Here is a 27,886-nt window from a genome sequence, read left to right as displayed (position 1 = left end):
TCCACCTCCTCCATGAGTGGCTAAACACCATCTTAGGGCTTGAATGAACCCTAGGCTTGTACTCTAAACCCTAGTCTTTAACTTTTGGGGGAATTAATGTTGTAAATGATGCTATAGCCTTGTGTATGCAATGAAATTTGGGTTTTCCTATGATTTCTATGGTGAAATTCTTCCTAATAATTCTCTAGATTGGTTGCATGTTTATGTGTGATTAATTAAGAATTTAGTGATGGCTATGCATGGATTTCACTAGATGCATTTGTTAATTAATTTGATGGATTATGTTTATGCTTTATGGATTGCACTACATCTTTAGTTTAATTGCTTTAAATTCATTATCTTAGCTTAATTGTAGTTTAATTGCATTTCAATTCTAGTTAGGTAGGCAATCCATGCTTGAATTTGATAATCCATGGCTTATTGTTGCAAATTGCATTATTTTGTAGATTGATGTGTGCTACCATTGTTGATTAATTTAATGGTTTATGCTTAAACTTAATAAATTGCACTACATTTTAATTATACTTGTAGTTAGGTAGACAATTCATGCTTAAATTTGATGGCTATGTTTATTATTGTAATTAGTAGTCACATTTGGTTTACATTATAATTTTCCACAATTAGTTGAAGACATGTGGTTTAATGGTGATTCCAATACCCTAAGACTTTTCTCCTATCTCTTTCACCCTAATTATTTTAGTTTAATTACATTGCATGTTTCCAAAATCAATTGTAGTTTAAACAAACCAAACCAACTTTCTTTACAATCTCATTAGCACTAAAGTTCGATTTGATTCCAACACGTGTTCAATCTTTTGGGATGATCCCTACTCGCTATGCTTCATTAGTATTAGTGTGTGGTGATTTTATAAATGTAAATTTGACTTTTTAAGCTTCCGAAACCACAATCATAATTTTGACATTATGAAGTGACCTCTCACTTGAGCGTTGTCAACTAGAGCTAGAGAGGTTGAAATCATTCAAAAGCTTCTCACCACCGACCTTAAGTGTGGTTCCATGGTCAATTACGGCTCGCCGTCACCAGAGCAACAAAAAGTGACCTTGCTTGAGCCTATAGGTCTCGATTGCAGAGAGGAAATGAGTTGAGGGTAAAAAAGTCTTAACAATTTAATAATAAAAATGAATTTGAGATAAATGAGGTTAATTTAGGTTGTTGTTGTTTTTTTTTTTTTTTTTTTTTTTTTTTATCATTTTTAAAAGAGGGGTGCAGATTAAACCAAACTTCATGGGGATGTATTAGTAACTTTTGCTCAGGTTTAATATAAGAGTAATAAATTAAAACCTTAGGAGGTGTGAGAGCATTTAACCCTATTTGTTTCCTTGTATCATTATACAAAGTTTACATAAATATGTTATGATAACGGAAGACTCTTTCATTAACAGGTCAGTGGCTTAGCGATATTAGGTTTCTACTTTTTAAAAAAAAGTCAAGATTCGAGCTTCAGTGGAGATTAATATGTGTGAATACCGATTAAGAAAAAAAAAAACACAAAACTCATTTCTTCGTGTTTGTGGCCAACCCATTCAACTTATTGAAAGTGGCCCCATGCTAGGACGTGACATGCTTTTATTGGAAGGGGATTTTTCCCTCCACAACTCTCTAGTGCACTTTTCAGTCTAGTTCAATGCATTCAAATAAATAATGCAATGGAGCCCACGAATTTCTTGTTTTTTTTTTAACATCGGACATTTGAATTAATCAACACCTCAAGATAAACTACACACACAAGTCATACCAAAAAAAAACAAAACAAAAAAAAAAATGACTACTCGTACTCTACTCTTAACAAACCGAGTCTCCCTACTCGGATCTATCGTCTTTATATTCAACATTCTCATGGCGATCCGAATCACTCTCTCTCGCTCTATTCAACCCATCTGCTTACAACGCCCTGCTTCTTATCCGCTCATTTATTCCAAACATCTTCGAAAATCCCTCCCTTGTCCCCTCTGGTCCTCTTCCTTCTCGCTCTGCCTCAAAACCCTACGCAAGTCAACCACCCCCGTCCGCTCATTTTCCGCCACATCGACGGCCTACGATCCTCCTCCGAAGAAGATGTCGACGGCCGATGACAATCCTCTGTTGAAGGACTTCGATTTCCCACCGTACGATGTTGTTGAAGCCAAGCACGTCCGTCCTGGAATTCGTAGCCTGTTGAAGAAACTCGTACGATTTGATATTGGGGATTCTCTATGTTTGTGTGTGAGTGTGTGTGTTTGATTTGTTTTCGTTTGATGGTTTCGATGGTGAGTTGTTTTGTAGGAGATTGAAATGGAGGAGTTGGAGAGAACGGTTGAACCATCGTGGCCGAAGCTGGTTGAGCCGTTGGAGAAGATTAGTGATCGATTAACTGTCATTTGGGGTATCGTTAGTCATCTTAAGTCCGTCAAAGATTCTTCCGAACTCCGTTCCGCCATTGAAGAAGTGCAGGTACTCCACACACACATATATCTATATAATACACGCACAAGTACATTTTTTCTTTCTTTTTGATAAGTAACGCACAAGTACATCTGTGTGTGTATATAATTGTCTTTGGTATGAGCTCTGGGTCTCCTTCCAAAACAAACATGTGATGTTCTTATCTATACCCGAAAAACGTATGAATGAAATAAAGAGAAAACAATGAGAAATGAAGTATAGCATTTCATTTCAAGGGTACCTTCTGATCTCCTTATTGACTTGCATATTATTCGTATTCATTTGCTGTGATTATGCTGCAGATTATGTTAAATTGTTAATCAATAATCATCACCCAATTAAAACCATCAGGGTGAAGCTGAGCGGATTCTGGTTATAAAGTTGATTAAATTACGTATTGATATTAAAATTGTCTTCTTTTTTTCTGTTGTTCTTTTTGCTATTGGTTCAAGGGATGGATTCGCACATCGTTGTGCTTTGATGTTTTTGGGGTTTATATTGTTTACTGTGCGGTCTGCAGCCAGAGAGAGTTGAGTTTGAGCTTTTGATGTTTTTGGGGTTTATATTGTTTACTGTGCGGTCTGCAGCCAGAGAGAGTTGAGTTTGAGCTTAAGTTGGGACAGAGTAAACCAATTTATAATGCTGTTAAAGCTATCAGAGGATCTTCTGATTGGGAGGCATTAAGTGGTGCTCGTAAACGCATAGTAGAATGTAAGTTTCTTTAAAACTCATCCTGAACTATTACCATATTCATTGGAGACTAGTTCTTAGTTTTGTTTTATATTATTACATACATTGGTATAGAAAATTTTCTTAATTGTTTATTTTTTAGCTACTTTTTTTTTGGACTCTGTATAAATTTCATATGTTATGGTTTCTACTGTGTCTGGTTTGATATTAAGTTAGTAGGCCTCAGTTAGACCTTTTATATTTTGGTTCCACGTGGTTTTTCTATATGGCCCTTTTTGTTGGACAAAAAGGACAAAAACTGAGTTGTTGTTTGTGGTAATAATAGACTAATACCAATCCAAATTGTAAAAGAAAGGAAACAAGCCATTATAGAATATTTTACGTGATATGGCTCAATTTTTTCCCTTTTAGGATGGGAATTATAAGGTTGACAATGTGAGTCTATATTGAGTTCAATCCTGAAAGTTTGTGGTGCCCTTATGAATTTAATTCCTATAGGAGATTTTATGTATGAAGTGTCTATGAATCTATGTTATATTTCTTTTAAACAAATTTTTTTTTTTTTTTTTTTTCCCCTTATATTTTATAGGATTCTCTCATTCATTTTCTATTAATAAAAATTGGCAGAATTTGTCATGTTGAATTTAAGAAGTTTCTCATGGCAAAGAGAAGCTAGAAGCTTTGTAGGGACTTTTGGTGGTTACGTTGGGGGATGAGTTTAACTATCATATAATGAATTGAGACATAGTGTGGTCTTCAATTAAAGGAGAAGCATTGGGGGCTATGAAGTAGTTGCTTTTTATTTTTTTTTCAAGCCCTATAGAGTAAATGGTTGTGCCTCGAAAGCAGGGAATGAGGATACAAGCATGACATGATGCCAATATAGCGATAAGGTAAATAATTGGATATAGGTATGACAAAAACACAAAATATATTTGTCTATTTTATATTAATTGTAGTAAATGGTTGTGCCTCGAAAGCAGGGAATGAGTATACAAGCATGACATGATGCCAATATAGCGATAAGGTAGATAATTGGGTATAGGTATGACAAAAATACAAAATATATTTGTCTATTTTATATTAATTATTGATGTGTATAAAAAAATTTAAAATATATATTTATTAGTGTATAAATTTAAACTTTGGTGCTTGTGCACTGTGACGGCCCAAGTTTTGTAAACCCGGTGCGTCAGTAATGACCAAAAGATGACCCGATAATGGATCCGAAATGCGGAAGCGAAAGGTGAAACAACGGTCTCTAGAGATACAATGCGTCTCTAAGACACCAATGTGACCCTCAATGAGGTTACAGAACCCAAAGGAAACAAATGCAGAAGTGTCGTTTCAAAAACGGACAAAAAGAACCTAGGGGCAAAATGGTCATTTTGTAAAAAGTGGATTCAGGTGCTATCGAGCACACCGCTGGAAAGACAATGACAAATTAGTCAAGTTAAAAAAAAAGTTTACTCAATTAGGAGTCCGAACGGGGGAAAAAGGTCAAAAACAAAAATGATGTCGTGGCGGCCCGACGAGGACAACCCACCATTGCTGCAACTGAGAGTAAAAACGGGCATCTAAATGGACTTTTTTGGAAAAACTTAAAGAAGAAGAGTTTCCTACCCCGATCGCGGACGGAAACAAAAAAAATGCATTGTAAAATGCCCAGAATGCCCCCAAGAAAATTAGGTCAAGAGGAAAAAAACTAATCCGAGCTACTGCCCAAGTTTTGGAAATAGGGCTTTGGGAGGTTTTTAAATTGCTTAAATTGAAAATGCAATCTTAAAATACACCCACAAGATCTCCGAAAGTTTCGGATTGGTCGTGACGATTTTCAAAAAAAAGTTGATGAATAGTACCAACTACATTTGTACTAAAAATTTGCAAAACCTTGTAGCAAGGATTTTTCGGAAAAATATTGATTTTTGAGGGCCAAGATGATGTTTTCTGGAAAAACACAAAAAAGAAACCCCCTTCAAAATCAAGTTTTTTACGTGACTCGTGAGGAAAAATGAAAAAAACTCATTGTGAAATACCCGAAATGCCCCTGTACAGAATAGGGTCAAACTAAAAAATATGCAACTTTAGGTTTTTGTTTCATCAAGGAAGGTATTGTTTGCCAAAGTGAGCATGCAAGTGTATGTAATATGATAAAATAGATGTGCTACAATGGCCTATGGCCTCATTACAATACATTTACAACATTTGACATGTCAAACCTCCAAGTTAGAAAAATTACATTTCATAGACAAATCATGAACATGCTAATACTTGCATGTGAACAAGAATGCTTTTAAAGAAGCTCAACTCAGCAAATCATCCAAGCAATTGTAATCTCCAATCTTGTATCCTGTACCTGAAATATGCCCCAGTATCGTAGGGGTGAGTGACATAAAGTTACTCGTAGGAAATGAGCATTCATCGACCTACGTTTTACAAGTGTACATGATTTAATCATTGTGATTCATTCCACCTAACGTCTATGTCAAAGGTGAGACTCAGGGAGCATCCTAGCTACCTAAGATCATTTTTAGCATAAAACACATCCTTTATGCAATTTCAACAACACAAGAGCTTGCTACACATAGCAACAAGATATAACATGCTTACACAAAGCAACTAGTTAGAAACATGCTTACACAAAGCAACCAGATAGAAACATGCTTACACAAAGCAACTAGATATAGATTGTCAAAGTTATCAACTTGAAATCTAAATGCTAAATCAACTAAATATAGCAATTTAGTATGGATGTACTTAACAACATCAAATCGCCAATAGCCAAAACCACAGTCACAATATAAACATAATTGATAACTTGGAATTGAATGCGAAAACAAATAGTGGAAGACTTGGACATCACGTCTCGGACTAAATCAAGAACAAATTGGTTATTCCGGGCATTAACCCGCTGGGAAGACCACCCTAGTGCGCATTATCTCAATTGGGGAGAACTCATACCTCCCGCACTAAAGCCGAACTTTAGCCATATCACAGTAACAATGTCCCAAGAGTTCAAAATAATCAAATAAGTTCACAACTTATACGCAATTTATATAATGCACTAAGTCACCTTCCATGCGCAAGTAGATTGTATCCACACAATACATGCTATAAATCCACAACTACTATAGGACGACAATGTCGAATCTTCAAAGTGCGATTCGTTACACGCTATAACAATATAATCCAATATTGAAAACATAAACTCATAAATTCATTATAAGTCAAAAGTCATGCTTTAAACATACTATCAATGTCAAATACATGAGTTAATCAATAATACCATAGAAACGGAATTTAATCTATAAACTAATTAAATTCCCTAGGTTTCAAATCTCAATCAAATGGCCTCCTAATCAATGCATATTATATAATATAGCATAGTATATACATACATTCACTAAAATCTCAATTAGACCAATGGCACAACAAGGTAGAATTTAATTATATCATGATAATTAATCTTCTAAATTTCAAAGCAACTTCAAATGGTCCCAATTTAATATATACTAGTACACAAGTCCTAGTCATCATGATTATCAAGTAAAAAACTTAATTGGGCCAAGGGAACCATTAAATAGATTTTAATCAATCATTTAATTTAAAATCTCTAGATTTTCATATTTGTCCAAATACTCTCAAATTAAAGTATGTTAACAAACATGCTAAGACTTAATTTAAAAGCATACTACAAGTTCATTTCATGAAAAGTATGGCCATGGGATTTAATCTTTAAATAAAAAGTGCAATTCTTATTCAATTAATCCCAATTTAATATATGTTAACAAACATATTAAAACATGATTTTCTAGCATGCTACAATTCCATTCTAAGTTATACACATCCTTGTGAATTAAATTTCATACAAAGAAATAATTAATACAAATTTTCTAGAATTGATACAAGGCATGCAATTAAGTTGTATAATCATGCTAAACACTCAATACAACACACACAAAAGCCTAAAACATTCCTTACCTCAATTTGAGATGAAAATCTCAAAAGCCATCAAAATGGAACGGTTCCAAATTCGACGAAACTACTAGGTTTTGTCGGGGACAATGCCGTGAACATAACCCCTATGAAAGCCCCATCAAAATCATAACTTGACTTCAAAATCAAACTCAAGAAATGGTCAAAACTGAATTCTAATAAGGGGGAAAGACAGAGCACGGCGAAGGGAACAACAAACGTTAAGGCCGAAAACTTTCCATCAAGGAAAAGTGAACCAAAAGAGGAGAGAGAAGATGGCAGCACCCCTTGGGCTGCCATGGCAGTTCCAGGTCGTGCATGAAGAGGGGAGAAGATGAAAAATGAAATATCTCACCCCCCTTTTATAAAAATCTCAAAAAGTGCCCCGAACAGGCCCCGCCGGGTCCGGAAAAGTAAAATTTAAGCAGACGCGCTCAAATGACAAAACTTTGTGAACGAAAAAGATTCAAAATGATAAAATATGAACAACGGAAGAAACGGCATCAAAAATCGAGTCCCGAGCAGAAAGTTATGCCCAAAACAAGTTTGGTGCAAACCGGGGCTAGAAACCCTGAAACTGAAAAACATCGATCAGGATAAAATTCCAAGAGTATATAACTTAACGAAATGTGAAAATGAATCCCGTACGAGGATCCAGGTTCAAAACAAGACATTTTGCAATAACTTTCATTAATTGTACAATGGCCCCTCTAAAAAGTGAAAACTGCACTTATGGCCCAGAATGAAAATATCTTCCAAAAATATTTTCTTAAAAACCCCTGAAATAAAATATCTTCAAAAGATATTTACGAAAAACACCCCAAGAAAAGAAAATAATTTCAAAGAACTTTGCATCCATGCCCCTATGGACACCGGGAGCAACCAGAGTACTTTCTTGCAAAAGTAAAGATACGTATTTCGTGGAAACCACTCGAGATGGAGATACATGAAGTCAAAAACCAACTCCGAACACAAGAAGTGTGGTTACGCCAACAAAGTGTCAAACGGAGAAAAGACAAAATAGGGAAAAGGACGAAATAGGGAAAAGGACGAAAAGTGAATAGTGTCGAAAAACGAAAAATGTGGAAACGACTCGGTCCTCAAAGGAAGTTGTTAATCCACAGAAAAGAGTCTCGGAAATCACTTCAAAGCACTTGAGATGACACTAAGCGAAGAGGAACTGAACTCAGAAAGGAAAGACAACGGAAAAAAAATATCCGTGAAAATCCGGGTCATTACATGCACGACTATGGTATAGGGGTATCGGGTGATATGAGGGTCACAATTTTCGCAGTGCAAAAAAAGAACAAAAAAAATTGACATAATTTTGAAAGGAAAAGTATTAGAGCGTGATTGAAGAAGGGAAATTTTACTTTTTATTTTGTAAAGGAATTTAAAGAGGGGGGAAAAAAGAAAAAGTCAGAGATTATTTCCGCGCAGGCCCCCGGGGCGGGGGGGGGGGGGGGGGGGGGGAGGGGGTGTTATACATGCCCCCCCTCTGGGCATACACTCGCTCCACCCCTGAGAAATAGTGTATTAAGGCATTTAAATAAAGAGGTCAAACTATCATTAATCGGTGTTGTATGCATTAAGAGATGGGGGATTATATATAGATGGGGATTTATATATAAGGATTGAACGAAAAATAAATTACTGTACTTTCAAAGGACTTTGGATTTTGTTCCCTTGTTTCCCAAATAGATTGAATCATATTAATTTCGACTTGTCAAAATTGAAGAGAGAAAAAGAAAATGAAGCACACAAGGATACATGCACAAAGCCCAAAGGGTTACATCTTATTTATTATATTCTCTCTTAAGATTGTTTACAATGAGCACCTCTATTTATAGGTGAAAAAACAAAACGATAAATATGGAAAATACATTAATGGAGGATTCATAAAATCAATCCTATAAATCATTCCAATTATATTTTATCATAGACTAAAATCACTCCCACAATATTCCCAGAGCAATATTTTGTGGAATAATTTAAGGTTCTTATAATAATATTCTCCAACACCCTCCCTCAAGTTGGTACACGGAGATTTTAACTCAAGTGTCCAACTTGAAACTAAGTACGAAGTTGTTGAGAGTCCGAAACGAGTTGCAAAGATCCGGGACAAGTTGATCGGGGACAAGTAGAGTATAGAGTATGGTATGATAAACCTGCTTTGATAACATGTCAAAATTGAAAAGAGAAATAGAAAATGAAGCATACAAGAATACACGCACAAAGCCCAAAGGGCTACATCATCTTTATGAATGGGTCCCCTGCGGGGTTTTTCGGCAGCTCTCGCGGTCTGAGGCAGGGGGACCCTCTCTCCCCGTTCCTTTTTATTAGTGTTATGGAGGCTCTTAGTAGGTTGATGAAAAGGACGGTGGATTTGGGTTTTATCAGGGGTTTCAAGATTGGCCCCGACTACGTTTAGCAAATGGAGATTTCTCACTTGCTCTTTGCGGATGACACTATTGTTTTTTGTGAGGCAGAGGTGTCCCAATTGAGGTATCTGAGATGTGTCTTAGTTTGCTTTTAGGCTGTCTCTGGTTTGAAAGTCAACGTGGGCAAGAGTGTGCTTGTCCCTGTGGGGGAGGTTCAGGAGGTGGACACTCTGGCTGCTGTTTTAAGGTGTGGGACACAATGTTTCCCTATCTTGTATTTGGGTTTGCTGCTGGGGGACTCGGCCAGGAGGGTGGGAAGTTGGGACCCGGTGATTGAGAGGGTCGAAAGAAGATTAACTGGTTGGAAAAAGCAATATCTCTCCAAGGGTAGTAAAGTTACGTTAGTGAAAAGCGTCTTGTCAAGCCTTCCAACGTATTTTCTTTCGCTCTTTCGGGTTCCAGCCTCGGTTGTTGGCCGTCTTGAGATGCTACAACGAAACTTCCTTTGCAGGGGTCGTGGAGAGGAGTTTAAGTATCATCTTGTCAGATGGGAGCAGGTTTGCAGGCCTTTTCAGTTGGGCGGGCTTGGTATTAGGAGATTGGCCCCTTTTAATAGTGCTCTTCTCGGTAAGTGGCTATGGAGATTCGGCAGTGAAAGGCATAGATTATGGAGAAGGGTTATTTCCTGTCGCTTTGGGGAGGAGAGGGGGGGGGGGTGGTCAGCTAGGCCAGTCAGGTCTGCTAGTGGAGTAGGGGTGTGGAGGGCCATTGGAAAAGGATGGGACGAGTTTTCCAAACATGTTAGATTTAAAGTTCGGGATGGAAGGTTTGTCCGGTTTTGGGAGGATCCTTGGTACGCGGATAGGCCTTTGGCTCTTTTGTTTCCAAGGCTGTTCAGGATTGCTGTTGACAAACATGCTATGGTTGCTAACTGCTATCGCCTTGATAGCGGGAGGTTATCTTGGGATGTGCGATTCCGGCGATCTTTTCAGGATTGGGAGTTGGATGATGTCACTGGCTTGTCGGCTCTCTTGTACAGACAGGAGGTGGAGGGCACTGGTGTTGACTCCTTGTTTTGGGTGCCCTCTTCTCAGGGGATGTTCTAGGTCCGGTCTTTTTTTTGTGCGCCTTTCTGGTTCTCATGGCGTTTCCTTCCCGTGGAAGACGGTGTGGTTGTCCAAGGCGCCTCTTAGGGTGGCCTTTTTCGTGTGGACTGCAGCTTGGAGCAAGATTTTGACTTTGGATAACTTGAGGAAGCGAAGACATATTATTGTTAATCGGTGTTTTCTTTGTAAGTTGAATTGAATGGGAGTCAGTGGATCACCTGCTGCTGCATTGTCCTGTGGCTTATGATTGTTGGAGTCTCATTTTTGATTTGTTTGGTATTCATTGGGTTATGCCTCGGACATCTCGGGATTTGCTGGATATTTGGAGAGGCCAATGGGTGGGGGCTCAGGCGAGAGTCTTCTGGAGAGCAACCCCCTTTTGTGTTTGGTGGAGCATTTGGAAAGAGCGGAATAGAAGATCTTTTGATGGGAAGGAGTCCTCCATTGGGGTGTTGAAATTCTCTATTATTTGTACTCTTTTTTGTTGGGGTTGGGGGAGAGATTTTTCCTCCATTGAGGATATTGTGGACTTTTTGGGCTCCTTGAGATCATAGTTTCAGTTTTTTGTATAGCTTGGGACGCGTTCCCCTTTTGAACGCCTTCTAATACATTTTACTTATCAAAATAAAATAAAGATTGTTTACAATGGACACCTCTATTTATAGGTGAAAGAACAAAGTGATCAATATGGAAGATACATTAATGGAGGATTCATAAAATCAATCCCATAAATCACTCCAATCATATTTTATCGTAGACTAAAATCACTCCCACAATATTCCCAGAGCAATATTTTGTGGAGTAATTTAAGGTTCCTATAATAATATTCTCCTACACGATTAATTTTGAACTTTGTCTGAAGAGGCAAGATAATTTTTCCTGAAAATGGCTTGAAGGTGTCTCGTGTTTTCCTATGAATGTAGCCTGTGTGCTTGTAAATAATGCTATTATTATTGTTTTTAAGTTTGTATCTATGTGAAGCTGAGAACAGCTACTTAACATATATTAATTTATTTTAACTCACAAGGAATTGGACTATGAGAAAAGGGAGGTAGGGATACGTTATTTAACACATTATTTAGTTGTAGCCTCGTCGGCAGTATTTTTATCAAAAAGCTTTCTTTATGTTTGTGGAAGGAGCTTTTCCTATATTTCTTGTATATTAGTTGTAATTTTGACCTTGTAATCTTAGTTTTACTGTGGAAGCTTTTGCAAATGAAACTTGTACTTTGAACTATGGGGGAATGAATTCTTACCACAACAAATTATTTTTCTGAAGTATTTCCTATTTCTTGAAGTTGCACCGTACATTATGTAAATTGTCTTGCTTCATCATAAAGAATGTCACTTGATTGTAACATCACCTGGGAACCTGTGTACATTTGCAGCGCTAATAAAGGAGGCAATTTTAAATGGTGTGTCTCTTGAAGATGATAAAAGAGATCAATTTAACAAAATTCAACAGGTATACTTTTACATCATTGGTGAAATCAATTAGGAGATACTGCTGGTGTGACTTCAGCATGCTATTTGTCCATTATACTTTTTCAAATATCCATGCCCATGCATCTGTTCACAAAATACATTGGCAAGTATGCATCCACTAAACTACATAGATAAAGAACAAAGGGCCAAAATTAGGGAAATCCTTAATCATATCGCTTCTTGTTGGCTAACATATAACATACCAATAATACATGCATGCTATCCTGATATATGTTATATAGAGATCTTAAGTTCCGAAAAAGAAAAAAAAAAAGGTTTAGTGCCTTGCAAACTTTGTGATGGTTCTATATAATTTTTTGGACATCTCGGTTAGGGGATGGAAGTGTTTTTATATCTAATATAACTTGAGAACTTATACATTGCTCATTGAACATAACATTGACGAGGGATTGGAGCTGCAACAAATTTATTAGAGGTCTGCAGCTGATAATATTATTATTTGTTAATTTTTTAGTTAATTTCTTTAAAGAACTGAAAATTTTGGATTTCAAATATTAATTCATTAAATGGATAGAAAACATTGGACTTCAAATGTTAATTTGTTACTTGGCAGATAATTTTTTTGTTTGATAAACATGATCAAATAAAGATGTTGGTAAGCTAATGTTTGCCTTCTTAGTCTGTGTTGGCTGTTGCTTGCCTTTCACCATATGTTGATTTGCAGGAGTTGGAAAGACTATCTCAAAAATTTGGGGAGAATGTGTTGGATGCCACAAAGAAGTTTGAAAAATTAGTAACAGATAAGAAAGAAATTGAAGGATTGCCGGCTACGGCACTTGCATTGGCTGCACAAACTGCTGTGTCTAAGGTATTCGGTTTTGAAGTCGTTTTTAACATGCAAATTATCGTTACTGCTGGTTTTACTTAATTCCAGTGCATTTGGCTTTTGTTGTGTATTCTCTCCTTATGCATCTCGATACACCAGGGCCATGAAAAAGCTACTGCTGAAAGTGGGCCATGGGTGATTACGTTGGACATTCCAAGTTATATGTCTGTAATGCAACATGCACAAAACCGGGCTTTACGTGAGGAAGTCTTCCGTGCATATGTAACACGTGCTTCTAGTGGAGACCTGGATAATACAGCAATTATTGACCAAATTCTGAAGCTTAGGCTGGAAAAAGCTAAGCTTCTTGGTTACAATAATTTTGCTGAGGTATGACTCATTGTTTTGGAAATACGCCTTCTCTGTAGACTTTTTTCCCCCTTTACTAAGCTATATATTATCAGGTAAGCATGGCAACCAAAATGGCTACTGTTGAAAAAGCAGAGGAACTCCAAGAAAAGCTTCGCAGTGCTTCCTGGGATGCTGCAGTTCAAGGTAGTTTGATGACTTTGCATGATATAATTTCATGGTGAATGCTTTTTTATGGAACTCAATAGATGCTCATCATGGACTAATCGAGTGACAAGAATTAAGGAGAAACTTAACTGCTCCTCTTATGATATTTGAAGTGTTATGTGATTTGTAGGAGGGTTTTATTTACTCAAACTACTAATATATTTAGAATCGGAGAATACCATAAATGTTTCCCAATTATAGATCCAAAATAAGTTCACTATTATTTGCATTGTGGTATAACTTTTATTGTTATGGCAAACTTCTGAACAACTTCTCTTTTCCTTTTAGGTTCGATGCTGCAATTACATAATTATAATATTATTGAAAATGAAATCTTTAACTTACATTAGTACATCAGTGAGTATTTACTACTTCATTCATCCCAAATTATAAGTCCATTTTCAGGATTCTAACTTTTAAGGATCTGGGCACTCGAAGTTTTATATTGGATGAAGAATAAGTGAAGTTCCAAGATTACCCTCACAGTGGAGATTTACTCTAATACAAAGTTCTGAAATGACACTTCAAACTTTTTCAAAATTTGAATTTGCAAAATTGAAATTTCACATTTTTTATTTATTTATTTATTTTTTGTATTATTATAAAAGTTAAAATAAGATGGTTTGCCGTACACTTTGGTTATTTAATTTGTTTCCCAAATTCAATGCAGAGTGCAACTCTGGAAAGTTAAAAAGTTATACATCCTAAAGTTGACTTATATTTTGGGACATCTCAAAAAGGAAATGTGGATTTTTTATTCAGGATGAAGGGAGTACTATTTTGGGGTTTGAATACTGATTTTTTGCAATAGTATTTTCAAAGTTATGGCTCCCAAATTTTCTTTCCCGATGGAAAGATTCTGAATGAAAGCACATTAAGACACTCTTGAGCCTGATCTTTGTTTTAATCTTTGTAGATTTGGAAGACCTCAAACATTTCTCAAAAAATCAAGGGGCTTCAGAAGCTAACGATTTAGCCCATTGGGACATTAGCTTCTGGAGTGAGAGGCTTCGTGAATCGAAGTATGAAATAAATGAGGTTCTCTCTCTCTCTCTCTCTCTCTCTCTCTCTCTGTCTCTAATAATAATCCCATACAATTTCAAATTTTCAGAAATTTGATACTTTGTCCATGATCTGTATATAGTTTCATGTTGGTTATAATTCCCATTCCTGATTTCTTTTGTCAAAATTAGCATAGTTTGTGTGTTGAGGAGTCTGTATTTGAGTGCAGACTTGTGCAATACCCTTTGTTCCTTCAGATGCTCGAAATAATAGGCTAGTTTTATGACAATTTCTTACTTTAATGTAAAAAGATGAAAAATCTCATATTGTATGATATTTCCATAGTTTGAGATTTTGGACGTGGCCTGTATCGACCTTTACCTATCTGTATCAGAAACCATGTTCAAGAAAATTTCTTGATATTGCATGCCATCAAATGTGACGACTTGGCTGAGTTAGAAGATAATTGGCCGATTGCCTAGAGACATGGATGGAACTTGATTGTTAGTTTGCACTGAGCATAGTTTTTGATGATATTTGATGTGGCTACAACGGCCGAGCATATGCAAGTAGTGTTGGTCTCATGTTGTAAACTCTTATTCTGTTGCTTTTGAAACCATGGTTTCTCTTTCGATCAATCTTGCTAGCACTTGTTAATATGTATCTCAACTATATTGTGTACATAATGTACTTGGTTTACTGGTTGTTACTTATAATTCTTCACTTCTTTTGATGTCTTTAAATCATATATGCAACTATTTGATGGTCTTGGCTGTAAGGTGTCATATTGAAACTTCATTTTTCTTTCTTGATGTTGTGTATGTTTCACTCATGCATTAAGCTCTAAAATTTACTGGGAAAAACTTATAGCTTCCTGCTTTGAACTCTTTAGGAAGAATTACGCCCATATTTCTCATTGCCTAAAGTTATGGATGGACTTTTCAACCTTGCAAAGATGCTTTTCGGGATAGTTATTGAGCCAGCTGACGGGTTAGCTCCGGTAATAATTTGGATTACTTCCTTTCTTCAGTTTTTTCTACTTGTTATTTAGAGTATGGTTTGACATTCTGATTTTTAATAGTTTATTTCTCTCTAGGTTTGGAACCATGATGTTAGATTCTACTGTGTCAAAGATTCCTCAGGCAGTCCAGTTGCTTACTTCTATTTTGATCCATATTCTCGTCCATCTGAAAAAAATGGAGGTGCTTGGATGAATGAGGTCCTTTCTCGAAGTCGTGTTTTATCACGTGACGGTGCTTCTGTTAGATTGCCTGTTGCCCACATGGTGTGTAATCAAATGCCACCAGTAGGGGACAAGCCAAGTCTCATGACATTCCGTGAGGTAGGCATGTTAGCTTTTTACTTGAGTGGCTAGAAATTTTAGTGCTTAAACTGATTAAAAGCATGAACGAATCTGGGGATGCAATCAGCAGCTTAGCCCAGTAAGTCAGATGATGTATGGTTATGTTAGTTATGCCTGGTGGTTTCAAATGGGTTAGGTCTGGTTTAGACTTCCAGAAATATTAGCCTAATGAAAAATTATTATCATTTGGTAAGACAATATTTTGAGTGAATTTTTTAAAATGCTTTGTATATATGTTCGAATATTTGCACAAACAGCTTGTTATATTCTTAATTGTTAATTGCCAACACTATTTGCAGGTGGAGACTGTTTTCCATGAATTTGGTCATGCTCTTCAGCATATGTTGACCAAGCAAGATGAGAGTATGATTTCTGGTATTCGAGGCATCGAGTGGGATGCTGTTGAATTGCCCTCTCAATTCATGGAAAATTGGTGTTATCATAGGTAATGTTGCTTCACTATAATTTCATTTGAATTTTTTAAATGATTCTCTTTTTCACTTCTTATATGATTACTATTTTTATTTATTTTTCATATATAAGATTTGATTAAAGAACGCGAAAGGGGAGCTCGCCAAAGAACAACTGCACAAAAGCCACTATAATCTCAAACTATCCACAAAATCTATGAAGTCCTCCATAATTTTACATTGTCATCCCTTTAATAAAAAAAATAAAAATAGAGAACTAAAGATGGGAGTGTTTTAGCATCCAAATAGGAGCTTCATCTCCTTCAAAGGATCTCCCTTTCCTATCACACCGCAAACCCCACTACTAGCAGAGGGAAGTTGCCCTCCAAGTGGCTCGGACTTGACTACCCCCTTTACACCCCCTTCAAGTCTCGATCATGCCCATTGTGGTGTCCGATGCAACCCAATGAACAAAAATAGCGAAAAGCATGGACTAGGCATCCCTAGTCACCGGGCAATGCAAAAGGAGATGGTTCACTGACTTCTCATCCCTTTTGCAGATATGTTACCGGATCTGATGCATCCTTCGAAAATGATCAATTGTCAAAATCCTACTCAAGGCTGCTGCCCACCCAAAAAAAAAAAAAAAGGGCCACCTTTAGATGGACTTTTGATCTCCAAACTGCCTCTCAAGGGAAGGTAGAGCCCCAAGCATCCTAGAGTTTCTCATAAAATGATTGCACCTCAAAGACCCCCATGCCAGGATCCCACCAAGATCAACTCATCCTGCCCCTCCCCATCCACTTTTTGTTGATGCAGAAGAGCCAAGAACGCATTTATATCCTTCATCTTCCGGTCTTGAAGATACCACTTAAACTACACGTCACATGTCATCCTCTCGTTATCAGGACGATAACAGTTGTCAACCAAAATCTGTTTATCCACCACTATCCTGAATAATCTCGAAAAGGTGCACGCAAGTGGTCTACCCCAGGCCAAGTGTCCACTCAAAATCGTGAATGTCTCCGACTCCTCACCTTGAACCGAACATGCTTTGAAAGCTTATTCCAAATGAAATTTCAAACTCCCATTTCTTTTGGAGAATTCACCTCCTTACAGCTCCAACCACAACTATCCTCCCAACTTTACTCTCTGCAAGCCTCCTCTACATTCTTTTTCTCCACACCATACCATAAAAGCCATTTACCCATCAATGCTTTATTGAACAAATCAAACCTCCTCAGACCCAATCCCCCTAACTGGATAGAGCTGCACACCTTTTTCCAGTTCGCCAAATGAAATGTAAATTCATCACCCATTATGTCTCAAAGAAAATATCCTTGTAACTTCTCAATCCTCTTCACTAACGAAGAGGGAATCTATAACCACGAAAGGAAGTAACTTGGAAGGCCTGAGAATGTACTCTTAACTGGAGTTATGCATCCCTAATCTCGAGAGATTTTTTATTTTTCATTTTTGCCAAGTATGTTGCTTTCTAACCTGCAAGTATCTTCACAAAACGCTCCACAACCTGATCCCGTGTAGACACCATCATGGATGAAGCTTCTAAAGGCAATCCCAAATATGTCACTGGAAGGCCACAACACCACAAGACATAATATTGGCCAAAGCAACTCTCTTTTGTACCTACCCCACCAGCACCATCTTGCTCTTCCCAATATTGATCTTCAATTCAGAGACTGCTTGAAAGCATACTAACACACACCTCAGCTACCTCAATTGCTCTTTCACCACCTCACAAAAAACAATGGTATCATTGGCAAAGAGGTGACTTACCTCAAACTGGTTAAGAGGACCTCTATCACTGGTGTTGTGGTCCGAATTTGGCTCTGGGTCATGTTGCGACCCGATGATTAAGGGGCAGCGCCTCGGGAAATTTTTTTGACCTGTTTTTCTACTTGTGGATCGTGGACCCTGTTTGGTACTCTTTTGTAGCCCGGTATATAAGGCGCTTGGGGTTTGGAGTGGGTAGCGAGAGCACTGAAAATCGCAGAGAAGGAGAGTCAGAGCGAGAGCTGGGGTTTGGGGGTTGAAAATTTTAATATCCTATTTTTCGCATAGTGAACTTTCGCCGGATCTTCATGTGGACATTGTCACAACTTGTGTCGAACGACGCTAAATCTTTGTGTTCTTTGTGTGTGGCTTGTTTACTTTTTTTGTCTTGATTAGTGATTTGTTCTTGGAGATAAGTGGTCACTCTACCTTAGCTCTCGACCTTAAAATTGGGTCTGTGACTGGGGCAACATGCTCCTGCTCATTTCCCCATTTGTTTTAAACCCAAAGCTTCAAGGCACAGTCCGCTGAATTCTAAAAAAAACCCTCTCCGTCATGTGACCTACTGAATTTTGAAATCCCCCATCAGCCATCTGTCTCCCAGCGACCACGATAATTGAGTCCCTCCCTCGGCGACATTCTGCAAGCTTTGCAACACATTTATTATATCATATATTCCTCAGTTACCCCTGCATCGCCACCACTCCTCCAGAGTCCAGCATCAAATAATTCTCATACCTGCCGGCAATGAATTCCATTGTTGGTACAAGCTCCAGCAACTTTTCCTCCACTAGTGCCACTCAATGGCATAAACTATCATCCTCCACCATTATATGCATTGGAGTTTGACCTTCATCCTTTACACAAATCATTGATCCCTCAAATGGTGTCGGCGACAGCCCATACAACAAAATCTGCCGCTCCTTCCTCTTCCTCAATATGCCAAAGCACCCCACTCGGAATGACCACACATCCAGTCTCGGTATTGTTTTCCCCAAACTCTTTTTCCCTCCATCAACACCCCAATCGCCTCCTGGTGCGATGGTAGTCTGAACAGCAGCAAGAAATTCCGCAGAACAGACACTATAACACAAAATGCAACCTTCCACACCCTCAATGCCCATGCTCCGATATGTTCCAAGGATCTCACCTCTTTGTCAAACTTTCCCGCAAGACATGATTGAAAGCATCTGCCATCTCTTCCATATACTCCTATCATCAATCTTGAGGCCATGGCCTCTCACCGACAACGAAACTCTTAACCTCCCCGTCAATGGAAAGGCAAGGCAGCCTCGTTCGGTCTACAAAATACCTTCCAAGCCCAAGCCTTAGTCTCACCATCACCTTCTTAGTAAAAGTATTGCTCTCTTTAAAACGTTACTTTAGCTGTTTAGCACTTATATATCCTCGCGTTAGTTTCATCAATCAAAACATTATCATCAACAAATAGCATATTCTGTGGTCTCATTCCAATTTATTTATTTAATTTTTCCAGTTCAACATAATTAAAGCAAAAATGTTCAGGTCTAATTTTATGAAATGATCAATCAACTAACACAAAAAGTGGCAATCTTCACCAGTGGATCTTCTGCAATTTCTTTGAATGCGAATTTTTCTTTCCAATTCTAATTTATTACCAAGATAGCAGTAAACCTAAGATAACACGCAAAATATGTCCTTACAAGGCTTCATTTTCCAGTTGGCTGGTTACTCCCTCTATGGTTTATGAATAACTACTCCTCCTCAAGAATTTTCTTGGTGGTGATACTCATCCTTTATAAGTATATAAATGTTTTTGACACCTGAAGTAGGAATTTTTGTTCTGTTTCTTCAATATGATGAAAACAGTATGCAATCTATGGTATATTGTTGTTGTGCGCTGTCATTACCCTTTTTCTTTTTCTTTTTTAATGACTGCTGCAGAAATACTTTGATGGGCATTGCGAAGCACTATGAAACTGGGGAAAGTCTCCCTGAAGATATATATCTGAAGCTCCTTGCAGCTCGCACGTATCGTGCAGGCTCCAATAGTCTTCGTCAGGTTGGTGCATGATGTTGGTTTTGATTTCCTGATTATTTTTGCATTTTAGTTTTGGTGTAGCATTTCTGAATTACTTATATGGTTTTAGTATTGAGTTTCTGCATTTTTTTTAACAAGTTTTATGCTACCCATCCCCTTTTCAAGGAAAAGATCTAGCAATCTTGTGTCTAGAAACAAAATGCCATCAGATAGGTTTTGTGATTTCAACTGAAGTAAATAAGTTTGCATTGCCAAATGGGAAAAGGGACTTATTCAGAGTAATAGTTACTAACATCTCAATTGCATTGTCATAAATAAATAAATGAAGAAGCAGAAAAACTCAACTTCCACTGCAGGTACGTTGAATTTAATATTCTGATATGCAATAGCGCACTGAATTCTCTAATGTAAAAATATCATAATATTTTGCAAATTTTAAAATGGTGGAAAAGTCCGTCACACTGGCTTAACCTTAATGTAATCAACTCTTCTAATAGTCTGATACAATATATGCGGTGATTCAGTGATTATCACTATGGTCAGAATCCATTATAGACTGATGTTTGGCCAGTTGCATTGTATTGGCCCCAAAACATGGCAAAAAAGCATGGGTCAAGTCCAAAATTTTGAATTATTACTGGTTCTGGACTTGTGCAATTGCTTTATCTGTTTCGGATTCCAACTTTAAGAAAACGTTTAGAGTTATGAGGTATGCCCATATTGGGCTTAATGCTTTCCTTTATTAATATTTTCTCACATCAAGCTTAAGTCTCTTTATCTTATACGGACCACTGTGTTGGGTATTAAAAAAGAAGCAAGAAGTTAAAGAGCTATAATGGGGACAAAGCCCCGGGTCCCGATGGTTTCTCTATGAGATTCCTCCTTGAGAGTTGGAGGTGGTTAGGGGGGAGGTGATAGGAACTTTTCATGCGTTTCACTCCCATCCTTGCCTTGTGATTGAGGGAGGTTTTGGATGAGGTCATTTTAGATTCTCAAAACGCTTTTGTCAGAGGCCACTAGATTTTAGATTTATGATGTGTTTGGTATGCAGGAATAGAATTGAATGAAATGCAAGTGGAAATGGAATGTAATGGTAATTATCATTTCTATTGTTTGGTTGCAAATATGAAACGTGCAGGAATGAAATGATAATAACCATTCTAGTGTTTGGTTGGACCAATTTAAAACTTAGAATGGAATGAATTTCAAATTAAAATAAATTAAATTAACAAAATAATATTCTTGTTTTAAAAGAAATGGCAGTGGTGGTGGAGGTGGAAAGCAGTAATGGTATAGGTGATAGTGTTGGAAGGAGGCGGCAACGGAGTGGTGTTGGTGGAAGGCGGTGGCAGTGGCGGTGGTGGAAGCAGTGAAAGTGGTGGAATGTGTTAGTGGTGTAGGTTATGATGGTTGAAGGCAATAGGAATGGAATGGAATGGAATGAAATACAAGTGGAAATGGAATGTAATGGTCATTATCATTTCTATTGTTTGGTTGCAAATATGAAACGTGTATGAATGAAATGATAATAACCATTCTAGTGTTTGGTTGGACCAATTTAAAACTTGCAATGGAATGAATTTCAAATTAAATTCTCTAAAATACCCTTATTTTTGCCAAATAAATTAAATTAACAAAATAATATTCTTATATAATTGTTTTAAAAGAAATGGCAGTGGTGGTGGATAGCGGTGACGAAGGTGGTGGAGGTGGAAAGCGGTAATGGTATAGGTGGTAGTGTTGGAAGGAGGCGGCAGCGGCAGCGGTGTTGGTGGAAGGCGGTGGCGGTGGCGGTGGCGGTGGTGGAAGCAGTGAAAGTGGTGGAATGTGTTAGTGGTGTAGGTTATAATGGTGGAAGGCTGTGGCGATGGCAGTGGTGTGGTGTTGGTGGAAAGCAGCAGTAGCGTAGGTGGTGGTGGTGATGGAAGCAGTGGAGGTGACGGCTGTGGCGGTGGTGGAAGGTCGTGGATGTGGTGGTAGTGGAAGTCAATGGCAGTGGCAGAAGGCGGTGGCCGCAGTGTGGTGGTAGTGGAAGGTGACGACAATGGTGGCGGTGGCAGTGAGGATGGTGGCAGTGGTGGAAGGCGGCAGTGGTGTAGGTGGTGGTGGTGGAAAGGGGGCAGCGGTGGAATGCAGTGGTGGTTACGGCGATGGCAATGGTGGCAGTAATGGTGACAATGACGGTGGTGGAAGGCAATGGAGGTGGCGGTGGTGGAAGGCAATTGAGGTGGCGGTGGTTAAAGGTTTGGTGGTGGTGGAAGGCAGTAGAGGTAGCAGCGGTGTGGTGGTTGAAGGCGACAACAATGGTGGCGGTGGCAGTGGCAATGGCAATGGTAGTGACGGTGGTGGAAGACAATGGCGGTGGCGGTAGTGAAAGGTGGTTATGGTTGTGGTGGAAGGTGGTGGTGATGGAAGGCAATGGTGGGTGTGATTTTTAAACCTTGGAATATCAGGTTTTTTGGGAACTTGATTTTTCAAAAAAAATTTACTTGGGAATGGAATCCCCATCCCATAGGTTTAGTTGTGGAATGGATTTTCATTCTAATGGAATGGTCATTCCCATTTTAAATTGTATACCAAAGGAATGAGCATTCCATTCCATTTATGCACACTAATGTTTTTCTCGTTTAATTTCTCCACACATGTTTTATACTTTACAACATGGTATCAAAACCTACTTTCTCTTCCTAGGTTCAGACCCCTATTTTGGGGTATTTCCTTAGCATATGAAATGTTTCTAAGTGCTTCTTGGTGCTATTTGTGACTTGTTTGGGCTGCTGGTGTGTTCAGTAGAATTGTTCTTCACCTTTGTCGTGTCTCCGACAGTTTTTATTGACTTGTTTGGGCTGCCAGTGTGTTCGGTAGCATTGTTCTTTGCCTTTACCGTGTCTTCGGCAATTTTTGTTGACTTGTTTGGGATGCTGGTGTGTTTGATAGCATTGTTCTTCGCCTTCTCTCCCCTCTTCATCATTCGCACTTGCTACTACTCATCATCTCAATGGCAAGTTGGGCATTCATGCTCCAACTTGAAAGGGAGTATTGAAGATTTAATAGAGGAATCAGTGGAGGAAAATCCTCAATAATTGATGTAGTTTCCTATTATTGAAGATTTGTTGTTACTATAGGAATCAGTGGAGAAAAATCCTCCTTGTTTCCTATTTTCTATCTCTTTCCATCCTCATCATTTATTCTCCTATATAAAGGAGCCTCCACCATTGTATTGTTTAATGAGTTGAGAGAGTATTATAAAAGTGATGTAGCCCTTTGGGCTCTTTGGGCTGTGGATGTATTATTGAAGATTTGTTGTTATTATAGGAATCAGTGGAGAAAAATCCTCCTCCTCTCCTATTTTCCATCTCTTTCCATTCTCATCATTTCTTCTCCTATATAAAGGAGCCTCCACCATTTTATTCGTTTAATGAGTTGAGAGAGTATTATAAAAGTGATGTAGCCCTTTGGGTTCTTTGTGCTGTGGATGTAGGCCCTAGTGGCAGAGCCACGTAATCTCCTTATTCTTCTTGTTTAATTTCTCTCTCCACTCGTGTTTTATGCTTTACAACAGTATAACTTGTTTCAAGTATTGTGGAAAGCAAATGAACTATACATTTTTTAAAATATCGAAATGGATGGGATGTTGCTGGCTACATCCAATTCAAGAATAAATTGCAGCGAAATTTCTTTGGGATGGAGGAGGTCCTTGTAATTGTCGAAGGCCTAAAAAAAAGATGAGCAAATTTTGTCAAATGGCTTTGTAACGGTTAGTCTAATTTAGTGAGAGAACATACTTCATATATGTCAACTACGAGGACATAGACTTGGATGGTGAAGAGTGACTGAAGACACTTCCTTTTAACAAGGATGGGGCCATGTCATTCTTCCCAGCATCCTGATTGATGGGCTGATATTTGATCATGGCAATGACATTTTTATTTATAACTTACGATTTGCATGCTTAATACTTATCAATCAAAAACCTTTTAGGTGGACTCCATAGTAACATGTTGATTTGCACATCACCCTACCCATGCCCTTCTTCTGTCATGTATCAACTTTCAGTAAGTTTGAGACATTGTTGGAAATGTAAGAATTTGGCTATAGATTCTGATTAGGTTTGATGATGACAGTTCTTATTAGAAGTACATTTTTCCCTCTGAAATTGGAAAATGAGAACCCCTTAATTCCTGTTTCATTATCCTTCATCTGAATGGTGCACTACTTTTTTGAACGACACATAGGTTGCCTGTTTGTCCATATCTTTCTATATTTCAGTGATTAAAGAAAATGGCTTCAAGGGTGGAAATAAATGAATTATTCAACAGTCTTTGAGTATATGGCAGGAATTATATTATATTGTCATCCTATTATGTTTTGTAGTTAAGATTCTCGGGTATTGATCTGGAGTTGCACACCAAGTATGTTCTTGGTGGATCCGAATCAATATATGATGTTGATCAGAGGGTAACTAAAAGAACACAAGTGCTCCCCCCATTGCCAGAGGACAGGTTCCTTTGCAGTTTCAGTCATATATTTGCAGGTTTGTTCTCCCTTATAGTAATAAACATTGTCTTTATTGGCAATATGTGTGATTCTTCTTTAGGTGCAAGCTTTGCTTATAGTGTCTCTCTTCGCTTTTTTCTTTTTCAATTTACTTATTTAATTGTTTGTGTGGGTGGGGGATGATTATCAGGTGGATATGCAGCTGGATATTACAGTTACAAGGTAACTATTTGTTTCTCATTCGTTTTTCCTTTTATTTTTTTATAATTGTAGTATTATGTTTTGTCTTTTTGTTTGCATTTTCAATTGGATTATGGTTTTAGTTTTTTTTATTATTTTAGCTATTGTTTATAATTTATACCTTCTCCTTTTTCTGTTACCATTACTGCTTTCACCTTTTCATGCTTTCTCTCTCTGATGCTGTTGTTGATTTTTGTTGTCTTTGTGGGTGTCTTGCTAAAGCCTAGTTATAGCTTGCTAACTAAATTAGATATGTCATACATTGTGACATTTTTGTTACTACGGAATGGATCTAGATATAGCTTCCTTTTATTTAATGATTCTTGATAGTAGTATTCAAATTTTGCAGTGGGCAGAGGTGTTGTCAGCAGATGCTTTCTCAGCATTTGAGGATGCCGGATTAGATGACGAGAAGGTACGAGGGAAAAAGCTGTTCAAAAGGATTGCATTTTGTATTGCCTGGATTTTTCGAAAATTCCTTTCTATTTTTATTCATTATATAGCTGGTAAAAATGATGTGTCTTCATACTACACTTATCTAATGATGTGTCTTCATACTACGCTCATCTTTCTCTCTCCGATTTATATTTATAATTTATGATAATAAAGTGAGCTTTCCATAACAATTCTATACTATATATTTAATATTTTATAGAAACTGGTGGGGCATTTAGATATCTCTTGGAGGATTTTTAACAAGAGTTGTTGCATTAGAGCACACAAATTGACCCTATGCGGGGTGTTTAGTTTGTTCATTGGATATAAATTTCATTGTTTTTTTATTGTTGCTGTTGTTTTTGGTTTCCATGTTCTTTGTTGTCACTTGTTTTGCTTGTTTGACTCGATGTTGAAAAGGGATTTGTGTACTATGTTGCTTCATTGAGTTAAATAATAGATTTTGAACAAGTATTTAAAATTCTTGTGATTACTTGTTCTATATTATTGCTTTTAAAGGTCTTCTTAGTTTACTGACTGAATTATACTTTGGATACTAAAATGCATCTTTATATTAGAGGGGTTCAGTTGACCATTTTTTCATGCTCTATTGGGCTACAGTTATTTGTGTATGTTATTTTTAGTTGGTGTTTAAATTCAGCTGTTGTACTCAGCACACACTGTTTTTCAACCAACTTGGGGAACCATTTTTTCATGCTCTGATGGGCTAAAATTATATGTGTGTTCTGTTTAGTGGATGTTTAAATTCAGCTGTGTTACTCGGCACACAAGGAGTGTTTTTCTACCAAAACCAACTTGGGGGACACTGATATGAATATTATATCACTTTTTTGTCTTCTTAGTTGGTACTCACACACACATGCCTCCACTAAGGCTTGAATCATTGACCTCCCTTTGAGAAGTAAGGACCTGATACCGTTAGGCCACTGGCCCGCTGGTTATTATGTCACTTTTAAGTTTGTCTAACTTTCTTATGTGATGAAATGTTGTCAATCATGCAAGTCTTTGAGTTTAGAGAACTTAGTGTGGATGTATAATGCTAGTTTGTTGCTTGAATAAAACTCAAGCATCAGCCTTACCCAAATTTTGCTGATATAATCACTCATCATCATCCATACCATGTCTCTTCTAATATTTAAAATTTACAATCATTTTGAATTACTTCATTTTATGTAAGTTTTGGTCAGCTTCTTTAGGCAAAAAATCCTTTATCTTCTAATTGGTGCATCTTGGGATCTACGTTGTATTTTACCATACTAGCCAAGTATAGTCTTTCAAATTTAATCATTAGTTGGTGCTATACCTAGTTTTCCCTCACTTGATCTCCTCTAGTTATGGGAAGAAATTTTATTCTGTAGAGAGGAGAGTTGATTTTTTGGGTTCCTTTGGTCCTTAGGATTCCTCTTGGCCTTGGCCTTTGCGTAGCTTTGGGATGCGTTCCCCTTTTGAATGCTTTCTAATACATCTTTACTTATGAAAAAAAATATAGTGCAGTGCAGATACTTCAAAGTTAGGTCATGAGTTCTTGAAAAATTTAATCCGTTGAGGAATGAGTCGAACAATGAACTATCTTACTTTCACATCATCACTTGCATCTTGTCTTGCACTTGGCGAAGCAAATTCACAGACTAGGTAGAACTAAGGGTAAGTTGAACAAAAGGCAAAAACAGAGGCAGATATGGTGACTTTAATCAAAGACCTTCCAGAACCCAAAGCTTTGATACTATGTTAGATTAGCAGTTACCTTGAAAGCATAAAACCTGTTAAAGAATGAGCCCAGAAATACATATCAAGCTCTGATAAACAATATATGCATTTTTGTATCATGCTTTAGTCAACAGCTTTGAACAAATGGCAAAAACAGAGGCTGAAAGCATAAACCTGTTAAAGAATAAGCCCAGAAATACATGTCAAGCTCTCATGAACAATATATGCATTTTTGTAATATGCTCTAGTTAACAGCTTTTGAAAATATCTCTATCTCTATCTCTATCTCTATCTATCGAGTAATTGTTTCTCAATCTTTCAATACCTTTGATACAAAATATGCATATTTCAGAAATATTTGCGAAGGGCATCTAATATTTTGTCTTACAACAGGCCATTAAAGAAAAAGGACACAAGTTCCGAGAAACGGTACTTGCTCTTGGAGGTGGGAAAGCACCACTCGAGGTTAGACAAGAAAAAATTGTATATTTTCTCGTAAATTTCTATTATATTTTCTTGGTTGGAGAAGCTTGGAATGCCCCTAGTTTTTCACAGGTGTGGTGTTGCCACATTAGTTTTCTCTCCAACACATACTCGTTTCATTTATAATATTTTTTCTCTCAAAACTTTATTGACCTATCGTTCATAACATGTTGAAATGCTATATCCAGGTTTTTGTGGAATTCCGAGGGCGCGAACCTTCTCCAGAGGCACTGCTCAGGCACAATGGGCTATTACCAGTCACAGCCTAAGTTCTTATGGTGAATTTCTGTTTAGTTGGTTTACAGGTTTTTTAGGGACCTGGAAGTTTCCATCCTAGTTTAACTAGTTCATGGTTTTACTACATTTAGACTGAAGTACAATTCTACTGCCTACAATTAGTGTGCAAAAATGAACTTTATGAAGTGCTTAATAAAAGAACAGAAGTGGCTTTTTGCCCTTTCAACAACAGAA

General features: G+C 37.5%; 1 protein-coding gene across 1 annotated transcript; it reads left to right on the top strand.

Annotated features, from left to right (window-relative positions):
* The first annotated feature begins 1,774 nt into the window (after nt 1–1,774).
* Nucleotides 1,775–27,886, top strand: LOC132267062 (probable cytosolic oligopeptidase A). The gene is made up of 17 exons (XM_059768112.1): nt 1,775–2,188; nt 2,285–2,452; nt 3,031–3,154; nt 11,984–12,060; nt 12,766–12,909; nt 13,027–13,257; nt 13,332–13,422; nt 14,360–14,481; nt 15,338–15,445; nt 15,542–15,787; nt 16,108–16,253; nt 19,936–20,053; nt 24,407–24,566; nt 24,720–24,751; nt 25,119–25,184; nt 27,326–27,397; nt 27,604–27,886. The coding sequence occupies exons 1-17, from the start codon at nt 1,784–1,786 to the stop codon at nt 27,682–27,684; spliced, it is 2,391 nt and encodes a 796-aa protein (XP_059624095.1). The 5' UTR covers nt 1,775–1,783; the 3' UTR covers nt 27,685–27,886.

Source organism: Cornus florida, unplaced genomic scaffold, assembly GCF_030987335.1.
Source record: "Cornus florida cultivar Cherokee Brave unplaced genomic scaffold, ASM3098733v1 CherokeeBrave_3.0.0_Hap2_Chr07, whole genome shotgun sequence".
Lineage (NCBI taxonomy): Eukaryota > Viridiplantae > Streptophyta > Magnoliopsida > Cornales > Cornaceae > Cornus > Cornus florida.
Note: the sequence above shows the minus strand (reverse complement) of the source record. Positions and strands in the feature narration are given on the sequence as shown.